Here is an 18,275-nt window from a genome sequence, read left to right as displayed (position 1 = left end):
GTAAGCTGAGTAGTGGGAAGAGATGGCCAAAGGGTACAGCATCTCACAGCTGGGTAAGGGGAATAGGTTTTACTTAAGATATGTTCCACAGCAAGATGAATATAATTATTAATAGTATACTTTATACTTCAAAATTGTTAAAAGAGTAAATTTCAAATATCTGACCACAAAGTGATCACATTTGAAGCCAGATATATTACTTAGCTTGAATTATTCCCCATTGCACTCATAAATCATAAGCACTTTGTACACCATGAATACTTAATGATTAGAAATTGTCAATTTATAACAAAATAAATTTTAAAAATTCAATCATAAAGAAGAAAGAAGAGGAGGAAGAAAAGAGAAAGGAAGGAAAGGAGGAAGAGTATTAGAGAAGGAATAAATAAAGGTAAAATAAAATCATCTATTTTTCTTATTGTTGATCTAAAATACTATACAGTTGTTTGGAGTAATAATGGTAACAATGTATTAGATGATTACTGCAAATGAATAAGTGAGATGAACCACACTAACATCATAAAGGAGAAAAAAGGATGAATTACCTATGCAACACATGAAGCAATCTAGTATTATTGGAAGGTGAACTTGGACGAGTTTACACAATGTATATTGCAAACTCTAGGGCAATCACCAAAAAATCAAATTAAAGTATAATTGATAAGCTAAAGGAGAAAATACATTGCTCAGAGAAAATCAAAAAAGACAGTGGAAAAGAAGCAAAGAAAAAGTACAAAGAATAGAAAAACAAACATAATAAATATTAATCCAACCATATCAACAATCACTTTAAATATAAATGGTCTAAATACACAAACTAAAAAGTAATTGTCACAGTGTGCAAAAAAACAAGACTCAACTATATGTTGCCAATAGGAAACTCACTTCAAATACAAAAACACAGATATACTAAAATTACAAGGATAGAAAATGTCATGAAAACACAAAGCTGGAATAGCTATATTAATTTCAGACAAAGAAGACTTCATAATAAGTAAAATTATCCAATATAAAGATTGTCATAATGATAAAGAGGTCAGTTCTCCATAAATATATAACAATTCTCAGGGTATATGTACCCAACAGCACAGCATCAAAATATAACAGGCCAAAATAGGTAAAGCTCCAAGGAATTCCAAATCCACAGATTCACTATTGTACTTAGAGACTTCAACACTCTCTTCATTAGTAGACACATCAAGCAAAAAGAAAACTGGTAAGAATCAGTATTCCTTAGGCTTAAACAACATTAGAAATTTAATTGACATTAATAGAATACTATATCCAACAATACTAGAATAAACACCTTTCTCAAACTCTCATGGACCATTCACCAAAATAGTACATATTCTAAACCTTAAAATATACCTGAGCAGATTTATAACAAAATCATTCAAAGCATATTCTCAAATTATAATGATCAAAAATAAAAAGAGAACTTGTAAAACTCAAAATACTTGGAAATTAAACAACTTATTTCTAAATAATTCATGAATCAAAGAAGTCTTATGAAAAATTTTTTTTAATTTTTTGAGTACTGGAGATTATACTCAACACTTTTGCTGTGAACTACATCTATAGTACTTATTTTATTTTTATTTAGAGGCAGTGTGTTAGTTACTTTTCTTGTGGCTGAGACAAAATGCCTGACACCCAAAGTTAAAGATAGGAAAGGTTTATTTAACTCACAATTTGTAGAGGTTTCATGCCCATAACCAGCTAGCACCAAGGCAGGGTGTCATTACAGAGGAGAAACAAGTCATGGTGGGCAGAAGGTAGCAAAGCAAAAAGGAGCAACCACAGCTCTTTTCATCCCTTCTATCTTATCCAGGCTACTTAGGGTAGGTTGCTCTCACACCCTTGATCCTAGTGTCCTTGATCCTAGCACCATGAATCAATCCTAGTGTCACACATCTTAGATCCAGACACCTCTGAAAAAGCCCTACCTATAACTGCATGAGGCTTTGGAGTGGACATCTAAATACAAGCCATTACAGGTAGGATTTCACTAAGAATGTTCTGAACTAATAAGAACAGTATATATCAAAACTCTTGAAATGCACCAAAAGTACTGCTAAGAGAAAAATTTAGAATTGAATGATATGTTATAGAAAAAAATCAGTAATCTAAGATTCCACTGTAGGAAACCACAAGAACAATATCAGCCTCAAGTATGTAAAAGGAACAATAATTAAAATCAACAAAGAAAGCCTGGTCTTCACTAAGATCAATTTTTTAAAGCAGAAAAGACAAGAGTTAGCAATATCAGACATGAGGGAAAAGTCATTAGTACTCATCCTATAGATAGTTAAATAATAATATAAAAAGTTTATGGCCACAGACTTGATGAAACGGAGCAGCTATATGAAAGACATTCATTACCAAAACTACTGATTCCTGGGGCCTCTACTAATCAGTCTCACAACAAAACAAGCCAGACCTCTATGCACTCACCGCTTCAAAAGCTGTAATATAAGGACCTTCAAGTCTGAGTCTCTCACTACATTAATGAATCCAGAACTCTCCTGACTCCCTCCAGAAAACTATCACACTCTTCCCAGCCACAAACAGTACAACTTCCTCAGAAATGCAGCACATCTAAATTTCAACAAACTTCTGAAAACAATCTAGTTGGGGACTGCTAGATCTAATTTTTTGGCATAGTGAACCCATCACTATGTCTCCTGTCCCAGACACCTATTGTTACCACCCATTTATGTGCTATATATGTTTCTCTTGTCTTAAATTCCATACGGCCCTGGGCTTCCTCTTCCCAATTTAGTCTCCAATTGTTCATCTTCTTCCAAAACTTTTTTACATGACCTTTGAAAATCAGATTGCAAGCTTAACAAATCCTTCTGTATCATTAAATTTTTCAGCAAAAATATTTTGCTGAATTTCTTATGCTTTAAATGTACTTTATCTCCACTCCAATTCCAAGAAGATGCTGCCACCCCTTGTCTTTTAAGCTTCAAGACTGTTTTATATATATATAAAATAAGATTACTTCATGTAATACTTCATTTTCACCTATTTCATCGAACATGAGTCAGTAAATCAAAAAGATAACATTTCAAAATTAATAGTAACAGCTTTGAAGTAGCAAACACTGGTAGCAACACTAAACAGTTTTAACAGTAAAATATGACGGACTTTGTTATACAATTCAATATATACTAAGCCCCGTACACATAATATTTAAGTTCAAAAAGAAAGCTTCCTTCATAACAAAATACAAGACTTTTTTATTCCTTGAACTATAAGACAAATAATCTACCTTAGTTTTTAGCTATATAAAGGAGTAATCAAATCATACAGAGTATACAGTACAGTACCCATAACAATATTTATCTGTGTAAGTACGACCTGTAAGAAACACTAATGCAAAAGAGGTCTATAAATATAATCAGTCATAAGTTGGCAAATAGCCAGCTAAAACCTTCAGAGTAAAAAGCAGCAGAGGTTGGCAGGGAGTTATTTCAAGACATGCTCTCACCTCAGTTGTCATACAGGCACCAAACCATTTTGTTGGTAGTTAACGGACAGGCTCATCAGCGGGACACCAGCACACAATAGCAGTTGTGTTCTACCTCACAAATGACTACACTTCATTGAGTTTATGCTCAGTGGGGCAGTGTTTGCAAACCACTTAGATTCCAGGATGGAAAGAGCTACAAAAATGAAACATCCAGTCCTTCTCTGAGGTGTGTTGTTAGCCTCTGTTAGCCACAGGTTACAGGGCACTAAACACTACGCACTGTGTGTTTGCTCCTAACCACTAGGAAAAACAGCCTATAACATCTTTCTAAAGACTCCTAGAAAATTTTAAGTTAATTTAAAATCTGGGAATTTAACTGGCACGAATTTCAATTCTTAGAACTAGTTCTTTCCAAAATATCTCACTAATTCTTTCTGGGTGTGAATTCAATTTGCTTTCAACCAACACTGTTCAACAGTTTACTGTTAAAGTTTAAACTTATCAGGTGGAAAAGTGAAGAGGGTAAAATAATCAGTTTTACACAGACCTAAGTTACTGTCTCGCCCACAAGTAAGTTTCTTCCTTTTGTAAATGCTTCAGAAAAGTAATTTCCTACTTTAATAGCCCATACATGTATAAAATAATACTCACACTACATAGAAGTTAGAGAACAATACAGAAGTTAGAGAATCTAAAACAAATTCTTGGGTATAGGGGTGGGAGTCAGATATAGGAACCCAAAATTATCAAGATATACTATATACATGTAACAGTTCTCCAAAATGAATTTTAGTATTAAGTACTACAAACACACTAATTAAAATATATATTAAAAATTTTTTAATCTTAAATAATATTTTAAACTGATGCCCTCAAAATAGCTTGCCAAAACATTATTTGCAAAAGACTTCTGATCTCTAGCATGCGGCCCAAATCCACAGTAGTACTTTCTATTCCCCAAATATCTACAACTCTAGAAGAAAATGAGGTCTACTTTGAAGAATATATGATTATATAATTTATAACTATTAAGTATATTAGAAATTTTAAAGGCACTGTTTTTGAGGAACAATTTTTTCTCCATGTTATTGTTATAAACAGTGAGTGCGAGCTTTACTCATTACTATTACTGAGCTTCACACAGTACTATTTCTATGTACTGTAACTAAACAGACTACTCAGATGTACTTTATGCATTTTACACGGCGTTTAGTTTGGAAACTTTTTGGAAGCAGAAAAGTTACTACATCATCATTAATTTATGTCAATTCATTTCATCACCTCAGAATTCCCAATTTTCTAGGATAATTTCATAAAAATATTCAGGAATTTCTCAAAAGCATTATGATATATTGTCATTTAATAAAACATTACTTACAAAAGTCACAGTAATTATAAAGTGTAAAAATATAATGCATAATCAACAACTGAAAAATGTTGACATGTACTTCAACACAGAAGCCTTTCAGGACCAATTCTACAAAGAAATATAATGTTCACTTTCTCCCAAGAAAAGAAATATATTAAAAAGAATAGAGATATTTTACTACACCCAACTATTCTTAAAAAACATAGAAATTCTTGAAGTTTCTACAGATTTTCACATTAATGTCTGCTGATTATAAGGAGCTACACAATAACAAAATATACAGTGATTTAAGATTATTATACAATATTGTCAATGTATGAAATGCCACTGATTATACATTTCAGAATGGTTAATTTATAGGTATTGTGAAATAGGATGAAAATATTTAAATGGAGAGGAGAACAAGGGTGAAGGGAAGGAGAAAGAAAAGAAGAAAAATAAATTTTTTTTAATTTAAAAAAATGAGAAAAGAAGAAACAAAGCTTTTATAAATGGGAGCAGAGGAGGGATTGAAGGGAGGGTAGGCGCATGGGAAAAAAAACAGAATGGTTAATTTTATATTACGTGACCTCCATATCAATGTTTATTTTTATATGGTACAAATAAATTTCAAATAATTTAAATAAATTAAAGAATAAATTTTAAATTATTTTAAGTAGAGCAGAATCATAGAATCCAATTCATGAACATTATATTCCTCTAAATTTTAAAAGAAAAATGATATTTAATTGAATTTTCTATTATTTACCCTGAGATGTATAAAGTACCCCTCTTTTACTAACTCTAGCTATACTAAGAAAAGCTATTCTATTTAACACCTACAGTCAAACATCACTAGAAGTCAGACTACTCTTAATTTATATTTTTTGAAAGTCCTAAGCCAGGTATTGTGGTGGACACTTGTAATCCCAGCACTCAGAAGGCTGAAGTAGGAGTATTGCTGTGAGTTCGAGGCCAGCCTGGGCTACAAAGTGAGTTCTCAAGGCCAACCTGAACTGCACAGCAAAATTCTGTCTCAAAAACCACACACACACACACACACACACACACACACACAAAATGTCCTGTATATGGCCTAAAGATACATTTTTATGGTGCAAAAAGGAAAAAGAATTATTTTCAAATCACATTTTACCAATCACATAAGTAAACCAAGGATTATCGTTTCCTACATATCTCTGTCTAGACAGTTTTCTTCAGCATAATGTACACTTTAATCAATTTTTTAAAATTAAAACAACAGCAAACATCCAGACACAAAAGTCTGAGAAACAGATTTTAAAAGTAAGTGTCCATTAAAATGCACTCATATGATCACAAATGTAAATGTTAAACATGAGCTGAAAGATTTTGCAGGAGACAAAAGACTATGTAGAAGAAAAGACAAGGGCTGGGGATTTAGCTCAGTGGCACAGCGCCTGCCTGGCAAGCGCAAGGGTGTGAGTTCAATTCCCGGTACCAGGAAAAAAAAAAACTAGGCATTTGGGGCTGGGGATTTAGCTCAGAGGCAAAAGCACCTGCCTGGCATGCGAGTGCGGGGCTGGGGATTTAGCTCAGCGGCAAAAGCGCCTGCCTGGCAAGTGCAAGGTCGTGAGTTCGGTTCCCGGTACCGGAGAAAAACCAAAAAAATATATATATATATATTTTTAAAGTCTCTACAGCTTTTATATGGGATCTAGAACCACATTAATCTCATTTGTCATCCTTTAAATATTTTACAAAGTAAACTAGAAACCATTTTCCATTCAAAACTAAGGCATTAGTTTTGTCAAGAACCAAATTTTGTACAGGAAAGTGTCAACATCTTCTCTGTTCCATTCATTCATTTTTTATAAGAAACATACTTCCAAATACAAAGTTATGTTTCTGCTGTAAAAAACTAAATGAAGATTTTTGAGCACTGTCCTCATACGTCTCATGATGATATGAAAGACAGCACTACTTTAAAGCATAAGAAAAAACAAAGATTATGTCAATTAACGTTACACACTGAGCTCAGCAAGCATCCCACACTTCACTATCAGCTATACACTATTACAGTACTCTACCTCATCAAATAATTACATTTGACGGCATTACGGTATTTCTAAATCTCAGTTATTAAATCAAAACCAATGTGTCAAAGCATTAAAATGGCAACTTCTTCACTGAATATGCCAAGGGTGAAGAAATTAACTTTTAGAAGTATATTACTATCATAATATGTTTCTATTTGTGTTGATTTTACCTAAAAACTACAAACTATGTCTACTGCAAGCTCACATTGCCAAATAATTTTTATGTGATTATTCAAGTGATTTTCTTGCTATACACAGATTTTCTTCTGAAAATAAATCACCGTATTAATTTATTATATGTCCTTCATATATATAATAGTAGTTATCTGATATAAAATATATCTATTAAATATATCTTATTTGGAAGGATTACTTGGTCTATATTTTTGTCTTGTTTTGTTTTTGTCTTTTTTTTTTTTTTTTTTTGCAGTACTGGGGATAGAACTCAGGACCTTGCACTTGCCAGGCAGGCGCTTATGCCACTGAGCTATATCCCCAGCCCGTTTTTGTCTTTTTGAGACAGGGTCTCACTATGCAGTTCAGACTGGCCTCGAGCTCACTTTGTGGTCCAGGCTCGTCTCAAATTCACAACGATCCTCCTGCCTCAGCCTCCCAAGTACTGGGATTACAAGCATGCACCACCATGCCCAGTTTTTTGTTTGGTCTATTTTTGCTTTTGCTTTTTTTCTTTTAATAATACAACAAAGTAGTAACAAAAAATATAAAGAGTACTCATTACTTATACGAAAAAACATTTCATAACAAAACAGAGAATGACAATAGTTAACACACTGTATATCATGATCTTAAAAGAATACCCAAAATGTTACTCAGAATACAAGACATAGACAAAAACAACTCTTACAAAGAAAAAAACAAAAGGACAAAACTTTCTTTTCAGCTGAACAAAAAGAAACTAACAGTACAAATGAAACAAATTAGCATATAAAGTATTTTTGAAACATCAGAATAGATAATTTGGGCAATTACATAGTTGAACTTTTCTCCCTGCTTCCTATTTATCTATTTTCTATTTTGCATCTTCTCCATATATATATTCTCATGTAAGAGAAACCATGCCATATTTAAGCTTGCATGTCTGATTTATTCCACCCAAATTGTATCCATTTGCCAACAAATGCCTCGCAGAGTAGTACTCCATTGGGTATAAATACATTGTCTTTATCCACTCATCTGTTGATACACTGTTTTCAAGATCTAGCTACTATAAATTATGCTGCTACAAGCATAGGTATGCATGTATCCCTGTTATATGATGACTTTTAACTCTTTTTGGAAGATTCCTGCAAGGGGGATTGGTGTGGGGCTTCATGGTCTTACTATGTAGCCCAGGCTGCCTGCCTAAGGTTCAAAAGTGTTTACAGGCATGTGTCACCATGCCCAGCTAAATTTGAAAAACTAAAATTACTTGCTAGACCAAGTCACAGACTAAAATCATAGACAGATAGTAGACACCATAATCAAATTAGTTAATGTCAAAATATCATTTATCATTGTACTTATTCAACTGCTGCTAATAACATCTAGTAGTATAAGCCCATATGAGAACTGTTAAAGAGTTTCCAGTTCTCGCCAGTTAGTGTCACTCATTCACACATCCACTTCATTCCAAACATAATTTGGGGAAAATGAAACCAAAAGACTAGCACAGATGTAAAACAAGTCTCTCTACATTTCAGATACAAATAATATTAGGAAGAATGTGTGTGTGTGTGTGTGTGTGTGTGTGTGTGTGTGTACACAGCTGAACATGTTTTGAAGGGCATTAATTCAATTCTACAATAATGAGAATTCATACTATACCTGTGCTCCATAGATATACTTATCCAACATTTTGCCACCTATTGTCTGCCCTCCTATATCCCAAACTTGAAGAGTAACATTCAAATTGCCTAAAATATAAAAACAGAACACAAAATAAGAACATAAAAAAGTAACAGTGCAGCAGCTGGGTACAGTTTCACAAAACACCACATCGCAATGACAAAATGAACCCAATTTGCCTTTTATTGTGCAAACTCATGCGGTCAAATATTTGGAATTTTGAAAATAATGTCAAAGAAATCATAGTTGGGAATCAAGATTTCTCTCTTTATTTCCATGGAACAGTATTTACAATAGTCTTCAAAACAGAAGAAAGTAAAGTAAGCTTTAATTTAAAAATTTAAGCTGTAGAAAGAAAAATAACAGAGAAAGGAAAGCAGGCAGAAAAGGAAGAAAGGAAGAAAGGAAGGAGGGAAGGAGAGTGAGTGAGGGAAGGAACACCGATTCTCAAGGAAAAAAACAATAAAGCACATATGCATAGAATGAGAAATATACTTTAAAAATAAAAACTGAAGCTTGATATACTAACCCACCCAACCATACATAGGAATTTTGCTGTCAGTTCTAAACTCTGAATTATAAACCTCACAGAATAATAACATTGCAAAGATTCACCCACAATTTCAACCCAAATGAATGAGCTGTTTTTAATTTTAATGTCAACTATTATATGTAAAGGTAAACAATCAAAACATGTTTCAAATTTAACCTCTAAAATATACACATTCAACAGTCTTGCTCAGAACTGATGTAGGATGCAGAGACCCAGAATATCTCCACATATTTGATGTATTCACATCTGTTCAAAGCATATACACTGAAATGAGTATAGGTATTTCAAAGCCCTCATAAACATAAGCATTACAAAAGCATCCTGAAACACAAAAGGCAATCTTTAAAATTCATTTGTGCATTCTACAATATATGTGATTAAAGCAAGTATTTGAGATAAACTATTTTTATCAATGCAACTAATGACTGAGCTATAAAAGTCAGTAACATGTCCAATGTGCATTTTAGATTAATATTTACAACTATTTCTCCTCACAAAACTATGTAGTTTTCTCCAAAGTCTCAACTGGTACCTTCTAAATGACTTGCAAATCAGGAAAATCCAAATAAAAACTGAAAATATGATCTCACTTCAAAAACAAAAAGGATTATTAAGATAGGAATGTATGCCAATGTAAAACACTAAAGTCAGACGTTAATCACAGTATGTAACTATACAGCTAAAAAGAAAGTATGACACTGGATCAACCAGCAAAGTTTTACTGTTAAATCTGAGTTTGGTGGGTCTGTATTACAAACTTTCCATTATTCAGATACATGTCTGTTCCATCTGCCGCTACGCAGAGCACTTCCGGGAGGAGCTTCCATCAGCATTAACAAGAGCTACTGAAATTTATCACCCACTCCCACAGACTGCACCTTCCACGCTCACAGAGGAGCAACTGAAATGTTCTTAGAGCCCTGTGAATCTGAAGAAGCAAATATCACAGACTAAGATCTGTCCAACATATCTTAAAACTCAATTTCATAAACTCAATTTCTTACAACTCTAAATTTATGAGATTCAAAGCCAAAATTATACTCCTACAATACCATCTGAAATTAAGCAGGTGAGAGGGCTTGCTGTCACCAAAGGTATATTAAAATAGTTTCAGAAACCTCGAGAAAATGCTTTGTAGTCATTCGTTTCCACTAGAAGACAGGGCTTAACAACAGTAATTCTTATAGAGTAAGATTTTAGGCAATACTTAATAATTACTAGTAAGTATTCAATCTCATTTCTTCAGGGTCAATATAATCCCTATTGCTTATCCTCATATCAACATAATATGAAGTTTCTTTCCTTTCCTTTTTATGTTCTGATCTTCAAATACTGTCTAAATTAGGTATTGCGAATATTTCTTAATGCATTGCCAAATTCTGATTACAATCATTCAAACACCCACAATCATCTATTCAATGTATACTCATTGTTGAGGGTACACATTTAAATATGCACCGTTCCAAAAAAAACTGCTATTTGCTTGCTTTTGCTTTTTGTAAAAGGCGAAAGATTTATACGATCTGAAGAGAAACCAGAGTATGCTTTTGCTTTTTGAAATGTAAGTTCCAGGTATAAATTCCTTATGATGAATGTGATCATTATGTATACCTAAATGTACCAATAAATTCAATTAATTTAAAAAAAGATACAAGTTAGAGTGACTTAGAAGTAAAAATAGCTATGCACTAATGATAATCCAATAGAATTGTCATTAATGCATGTTTTCTCCACACTAGTAAAAAGCTCACTATTACTATAGCACCAACAAATGATACAAACTTTATAGTTATTTCACAGGCCTAGAAATATATTCCTAACTTCTACATTTGAATTTTAGGCTTATTTACACATAAAACTAAAAGAAGGGGGGATTCTCTATCTGAGAAACAAAATTTAAAAAAAGATACAACTCAAATCAATTTTCTATTTTGCAGGAATAAACACATGAAGTCTGTTACATATTTTCAAAATGACATAACTATAAAGCTGTATAAGAGTAATCAAATAATATTACAATTGCTAAGAAAAAAAAGATTCCATCTAACATAAATTTGCAAGAAACAGAAAGCATAAAGAAATTTTCAGTAATCTAATCTCAAATGTAAAATGCTATGAAATCCCTGCTCCTCTGAAAGAAATGACAAGTAAGTAGAAAAAAAATAAATGAGGTGACAAAATACAGGTAAGTTGTTTTTAGTACGAATCAAAGCCACCGAGAGGATTCAACAGGGACCCTGTAAAAGTACACTTGGTGCCTTGGTTAACCTTACCTAAAGTGCCGCATAGTCAAGATGGAACTAAAAACACAAGACTGCCCACTTCTTGCACTAAAGACTTAGAAATCCTTTTCACAGTAGAACGCTGTTTACTGGACTGTACCCACAAGCTTCCTGAAAGTATTTTGACTAAGGCTCTTAAGAAGCTCTATCAGCAGAATCTCTGACTAACAGATACACTACTTTCAGCAGTAAAATCTGCACAGTGGTTGCATCCAGACTATACAGCATACCGGATCATGAAATACACTAAAAACGGAGGAGTCTCTGCAAAGTAATGACCTTGAAAACCTGCATGAAGAGAATGTGAATGGGTGGACAGGAGCTCTGCACCTCTAACACCCTGACTGGTCAGAAGAATTACTAAACTAGTAATAAGCACTAATTTACATATTATGCTGCTTTACTTTAAATTCAAAAATGCTGCCTTACCTGTGTCTTACTTAGCAAGTGATACAAACACTAATCATTACACTTAGAAAGACCAGGGACCCTGTGATTTATTCACCTCATTTCAATAATGTTGATTGTATAACATCAAGATACACTAAAACAAATTTTTCACACTGAAATTTCTACCACAATTTTGAGTTTATTTCAGCCTGTTACCTGTAGAAAACTGTCTTTTAAAAAGATAGAAATTTTTTTTCTGGAACATATCTTATCAAAATAAAAACATCAAGAACACTAAAATATATATTCATTGAAAGTATGCATTTCCTAATATTTTATAGCCTAAAAACTGTCTAAGTCTAAAACATTATACTATAAATTCGGATTCTGAGAACATCAAAATTCTTACAAGGTAATCAAAATTTTAAAATTGGTAGTACTGTGTACCAGATCAGCAATCATCACAAATATCACATATATAAAATATCCAAAACCACTCTTTTTATAATATTTGAGTTAAGCCCTTCAACTAAAAAAAAATCAGAAAAATTAAACAAAATGAGAGAAAAATTGTTGATTTGTTAAATATTTAAATAGCTGACAACTAAATACTTGACTGACGTTCTCCATTTACAACTAGCATTTCTGAAAAAAATGTTGGAAAAGTAAGTTTTCAGCGTTTGTATTTTATAACTTGTGCATGTATTCTACAATGGATTGTTGTAATTATTCAGAATGTAACATTAATCTACCAATAAGAATAATACAAATAAAATTATATTTTCAGTACTGAATGTATTAAAAGAAAATACAAATGAAATAAAATATACCTGTATTTCTCATTAAACCTTGCTGAACAATAACCTTAGTCATGGAAAAATCAGAATAATCAGAACTTTTTTCCTCATGCTGCATCTCCCAATATATTCTTCTTTGATAACAAATACAAACCATCACAAAATATAACACAGTGTATTAGTAAAATATGAAGAATACCTCCAATTGCCAAGCGTTTTCCACCATATAATGGCATGAGAAGGTATTTGAGATGTTAACTTATTCACTAGTACTGGAATTTATTAAGCCCCTTCCCACTCCATGAATTCCAATATATGAATCTGACATTACACTTGCAACAATTTTATTCAAATATGTGTCTTCACAGAGAAGAGGGTGGATGTTTATAAAGTCAATCAACATGAACTGCTGTTAATAAATACTTTAAACATAACTTAACCATTGAAATTGAATAGACGGGGCATTTTAAAGCCCCAATTGTTCAGAAACTAACTTAAAACATAAACCACTCGTTTTGTGTTATTATTTCCCTGTATTTCCCACAAAATGTGCTGCAACTGGCATCTAAATAGTTTCTTTGCATGGTGAACTGAAACATCTTGAATGCTCAAACTGTATTTTTATGAGTGCCTAGGGACCCTAAATTTTAGTGGTCTATTAAATGCCAGCAATTTCATGCTGCCTTGCATAAAACAGCATTCACATATTAGAGCACAGAAGTTCCACAGCTACATTATACTTCTGTTCCAACTTTCAAACAAAAAACTGAAGCAGTAGCTAATCAAAATAATATTTAAAAAATAATCCTTCCCAATCTTTTCACATTTAGTTAGTATCTGTTAACAAATGCATAGCATGTAATATTTTAAAGACTTTTAAAATTATACAAGCAACTATTGTTTATCCTCAAAAAATGTACAGTGGCCAAAAATAGTGAGGGGATGATGGTGATTTTCTCACACCCGTGCACAATATACGCTTATGGTAGATGGCAGTGAAAGTAACCTCATGAAGAAAATGACCAAGTACCTATATTTTTGTGCAGAAACAGCCCCAATATTTATTTTACACATTTCTGCCTTATACCTCTTATTGTGAGACTTACACAATCACCTATGTTAAGACTTTTTAGTCTCTTACCTGGCAACGTTATCCTTCTCAAAAAGAAATCCAGTCCTATAGTTTGTTTGTACTGTTTCCCAAAAGTTTCTTGAGCAAAACATGTGGCTAAGGAGGTCTAAAAAAAAAAATTGATGTACAGAATATCAAAATTAATTTATTTAAAAAATATAAACATCACTACTAAATCTTATTAAGTAATCTTAATATTTATACTCCAGTTAATCCAACAAGCGACTTAAGCAGCTCGAATCATTTACAGGGGAGGAGGGACCTAATACCACTAGGTAGACTTCATTTGCAAGCCGCCAGCAATGAGGACAACAAACTAATAAGTTACATCTCTTCAAATCCCAGTTGTCAAGCTCCTTCTCCTTTATGGAAATTAGAATTTGGGAATTATCAATGGAAAAAAAACTAAACCAACATGATTAAAGCACTGGATCTAACACATAAGTTCAAGAAATTTTTCAGAAAACTCTTAAGTTTTGCTTTTAGGTTAAATATTCTGAGGTTAGCTGTGCCCTCAGCAAATAACAAGAAGCACTAATTACAAAGGGGAAAGCTGCTTTTGGAATTTTTTTTCTGTATAAGAAAAACATTTTAACTTTCACTTTTTTCTCTATTTTAAAGATATTAACAAAATAAATATGTAGAATGACCTTTATAATATGCATCTTTTCAATAACAAGGTAGTAATTTTTAAATTAATGTAAGTAAAATAAATATACTATATCAAAGGAATATAATGCTAAAAAGCCACATTATAACCAGAACAGATATTTGTTTACTTTTTTAAGCAAAAACTCAAAAGTTTGATTCAAAAATACTACCGCTTTCTTTTATAGTACCATTTTTTATCAAAGCAAAAGAATAATCATTTTAATAAAACAAAAAGAATGAACTCAATAACTCAGACTTCTGAAACATTTTAAGTACACTATTCTTATTTTAAAATCTTCTGAAAGCAAAAAATGACAGTTTCACTAAGCCTTTACACTCCAAGACAGATTGCCAAAGTCAGGAGGAACTCTTTATTTTAAAAATTAAAATGAGATGTCAACTCTTGAAATAATAAAAACTAAAATACAATTTCCAAGATAGCTTATTAGGGTTAATTAGGATGTAAGTACAACAGTACAAAAGAAAACTGCCAAATTTCAATTCCTTTTATCAAGATAACCTAAACAGACAAGAAGGGTATTTTTCACACAAATGGCAATTTGCACAGTCTAATTCCAAATTTTTTTCTATTAAAATATTTAGAACTTGTAACATTTCTAAAATACATGATCAAGTACTCATGGAGAATTATCATATGAAAGATGTTTCTTTAAGCATTTAGAAATAAACTCACACATTTGTTACATTATTCAAACCTGTATCAATATCAAAACTGACACATGAAAATAAAAAGAATTTACCATGTTTTTTTAAAGACTTTTTGGGTTTCATTTAGCTTCAGTGATGCCACTGAACTTGTCTAACTTACAGCACAAAATCATTTGTGAAGAATCTCAGAGTTCTAGAGAAAAATAACTAAAAACACATTCTAAATATATCAAATATTTAACACACAGGTGGTTGAAATATTTAAAAGTTAAAGAAAAACTCATGGTACACATAACACCAGTATAACATCATTTTAGAAAATTTTTCACTGTAGAATTCAAAATTTAATTTTTTTCTTTATTAAATTACAATTCAGAAAAATCTTGAATAAGGTTCTTGTCTTGGAAACAGGACTGTAAGATTTTTAAAGCCCTTCCCTCACACGTTTGACACAAACACAAAGCCTGAAAATCATAGTATTTTAATAGGAATGGAGTGTAAGCCGTCAAAACTAAAGGTACAGGGAACACACAGAGTATTAAAATAAGTTTTTGTATTATTTCCTGACTTGCTACAAAAATTATACAGAGCAGCAAGTGAATCAGTAGCTGGCACTTCCTCTCTAACTACCCAGCCTTTATGCCATCTTTCACACTGACTTCTCACTCATTGTGTAAATACTCTCCTGAAATAACTAGAGAGTGAACAAACCGTTATCACATCTAAAACATTTTTATCTGATTTTACATATATAGATTTGGAAAATCTCTAACTTTTTATCCAGCTACATTTACAAACACTGATAGGACAATAAAAAAGGATGCTTTTGCCTCAAAAAATCTTAAGAAAATGTACATTAAAATCCAAGTTATGAATCACAACAGGAAGAAACAGAAACACGTGTTGCTGGAGGGAGGGGCTAGTGGTCATCTCAGGACTTTCCTCTATCCCTTCTGCCAGTGTACAAAAAATGTACTGCCCAATGTTAAAACCACCAGGAAAACTAATGCTAAAAAAAAACAGTGAGGAAGCTGTTCATAAAAGGACAGTAAAAGGAAGGCAACAGCAATGTTGGTAGCTGCTGGTAATTTAAAAGCTGAACAGAGAATGGAGAAAAAATGCTTGATGTAAGACTACTGGAAGGTTAGGTTAGGTTAGGTTAGGTTAGAAAGTTAGGTTTCAGACGTTCATTTCAGAAAACTTCTCGCAGAAAAAGTTGTTTCAGTTTGAAGAGATTAGACAAGAAGATAAACACTGAGTCAGAGCACCCTAAAAATATCATTGTTACTCTTCTGATGCAGAATGACAGTCCTGATTCAAGAATATGGAAGTAAAAAAAAATACACTTTGTCCTGTGCTAGACAGAGCTTTAAGCAGAAATGAAAAATCATAATTATTCACAATAAACAAGCAAAGAAGGGAAAATAAGTATGATAGTCTAAATTTTCAAAAAACTAGAAACAAAACTACTAACAAATTTTAACTAACACGTACAGTACATAAGTACTAGAAAGAAAATGAACAAAAATTTAAAGAAATTTGAGAACATGTAAGGTAATGGGTAATTTTAAGACTTTTTACAACTGTATTATACTATAGATTGTTATAATTTTAAATGAGAAAGAAGCTCTGTCATTAATTGAAGCCAATAAATTTTGGAAAACAAAAAAATTAGGTGCGTGACAGAAGAAAATTTAAATAAGCTGGACATTATGGCTCAGGCCTGGAATCCCAGCACTCGAGGCTGCGACAAGAGGACTGCAAGTTCAAAGGCAGCCTGGGCTACACAGGAAGACCTTATCTCAAAAAAAAAAAAAAAAAAAAAAAGGAAAGAAAATTAAAAATTTAATTAAAATAAACAGCTCGTTTCTTTATAACAATTCACTTACTCAAACAGGTTTTTAAGTGTACAAAACCTACTAAAATACTTCATCAATTGGCCCCAAACTCTTTTCTCCCCCCAAAATACTTAAAGGTAGTCACAGCATATTAAATTGTTTCCTCAACAAAGTACCCTGCAGAGACAAGAGAGAAGTCAACAGGCCGTCCAAATTTTGCAGACGAGCGCCATCCTTCCCAGGAGCACCAGAAACACACTTCAGAACCACAAGCAGCAGCAGTTCGTGCGCAGCGCGAACTGCCAGAGGATGCACAGCAAAGCCGCCACCGCAGAATCCAGAGTCCCAACGACAAGAGCAACACAGAAATGCAAAGCTGAGAATGGGAAGCTGGCAGCGGAAGGAACCAGCGTGTCTGAACACTCTGGCTGGAAAAAGGAGCGAGGTAGCAGACAGACAGCTACCAACATCTACAGGTGTTGCGCCCTGGACAGAAGCGACAGGTGCGCAGGCACCCTGGACAGAGGCCCTTCACGGGACCCGGCGCTGGGTCACAGCCTCTGAGATCCTAGGCACCTTCTTCCTAAAGCGAGTAGCCTCTCTGCCTAGGAGCTTAAGGAGATCGCCTGGCTGCAGGCTCCGCTCCCGTTCTCATTCGCTGAAACCACGGTCGCCCAGCTAGGTCAGAGGGCAGGGCTGCCTCTGTCAGGCTGGCAGCCGGCCCTCGGCGTCCTGCCCACACGAGGCGCGCCGTAAACACGGGCCGAATGCAGGCTCGCACTGACAGGTGCTGTGCTGGGAACGGAGGAGAAGAACACGCAGGGCCCCGGAACCCCAGCGGACGTGTATTGAGCGTACCCCTGACTCTAGAAGCTTTGTGTGCGTGTTCACGTATTTTCACATTTCACCCCTCGCGGGGAGCCCTGTCGATGAGCGATCTTACAGAGGAATCGCAGGCAGGCTTGCAAGGTGCCCTCCGGTGACCCGACCTGCAAACGACGGCTCGCTAATCGTCACCAGGGAATGTGACTCCTGGGCAAAGCTCCCGGGAGCCCGAGGCGCAGTGCAGGCATCAGAGCGGGAAAGCGGCGGGGAACGGGGGTCTGGCCGCTCTCTGCAGGTCTTCCCGGGGCGCAGCGGGGCAGCCTCCCCGGGAGGCGACGCTGGCCGAGGCTCGAAGGAGACGGCGCTGCAGGCGGGGCTGGGAACCGACG

At 34.0% G+C, this 18,275-nt stretch overlaps 1 protein-coding gene and 1 long non-coding RNA gene across 5 annotated transcripts in view; one reads left to right on the top strand and one right to left on the bottom strand.

Annotated features, from left to right (window-relative positions):
• Positions 1-18,275, bottom strand: part of Rab28 (RAB28, member RAS oncogene family) — a 153,211-nt gene that overhangs the window by 97,251 nt on the left and 37,685 nt on the right. For 3 of the 4 annotated variants that reach the window (XM_013503325.1, XM_005402540.2, XM_005402541.2), the window contains exons 2-3: positions 13,913-14,009; positions 8,729-8,817 (exon numbers count right to left, since the gene is read on the bottom strand). In XM_013503325.1, the coding sequence (XP_013358779.1) occupies positions 8,729-8,758 (30 nt within the window). In that variant the 5' untranslated portion in view covers positions 8,759-8,817; positions 13,913-14,009. Of the gene's footprint in view, positions 1-8,728; positions 8,818-13,912; positions 14,010-18,050; positions 18,195-18,275 lie in introns of those variants that run through there. The other variant, XM_013503326.1, reaches the window with a different exon arrangement.
• The window catches only part of LOC102022080, a 72,637-nt gene that overhangs the window by 37,085 nt on the left and 17,277 nt on the right, over positions 1-18,275 (top strand). The gene's annotated exons all lie outside the window — the stretch shown is intronic.

The sequence above is a fragment of the Chinchilla lanigera genome, unplaced genomic scaffold, assembly GCF_000276665.1.
Source record: "Chinchilla lanigera isolate Chin_1 unplaced genomic scaffold, ChiLan1.0 scaffold00079, whole genome shotgun sequence".
In the NCBI taxonomy this organism is placed as follows: domain Eukaryota; kingdom Metazoa; phylum Chordata; class Mammalia; order Rodentia; family Chinchillidae; genus Chinchilla; species Chinchilla lanigera.
Note: the sequence above shows the minus strand (reverse complement) of the source record. Positions and strands in the feature narration are given on the sequence as shown.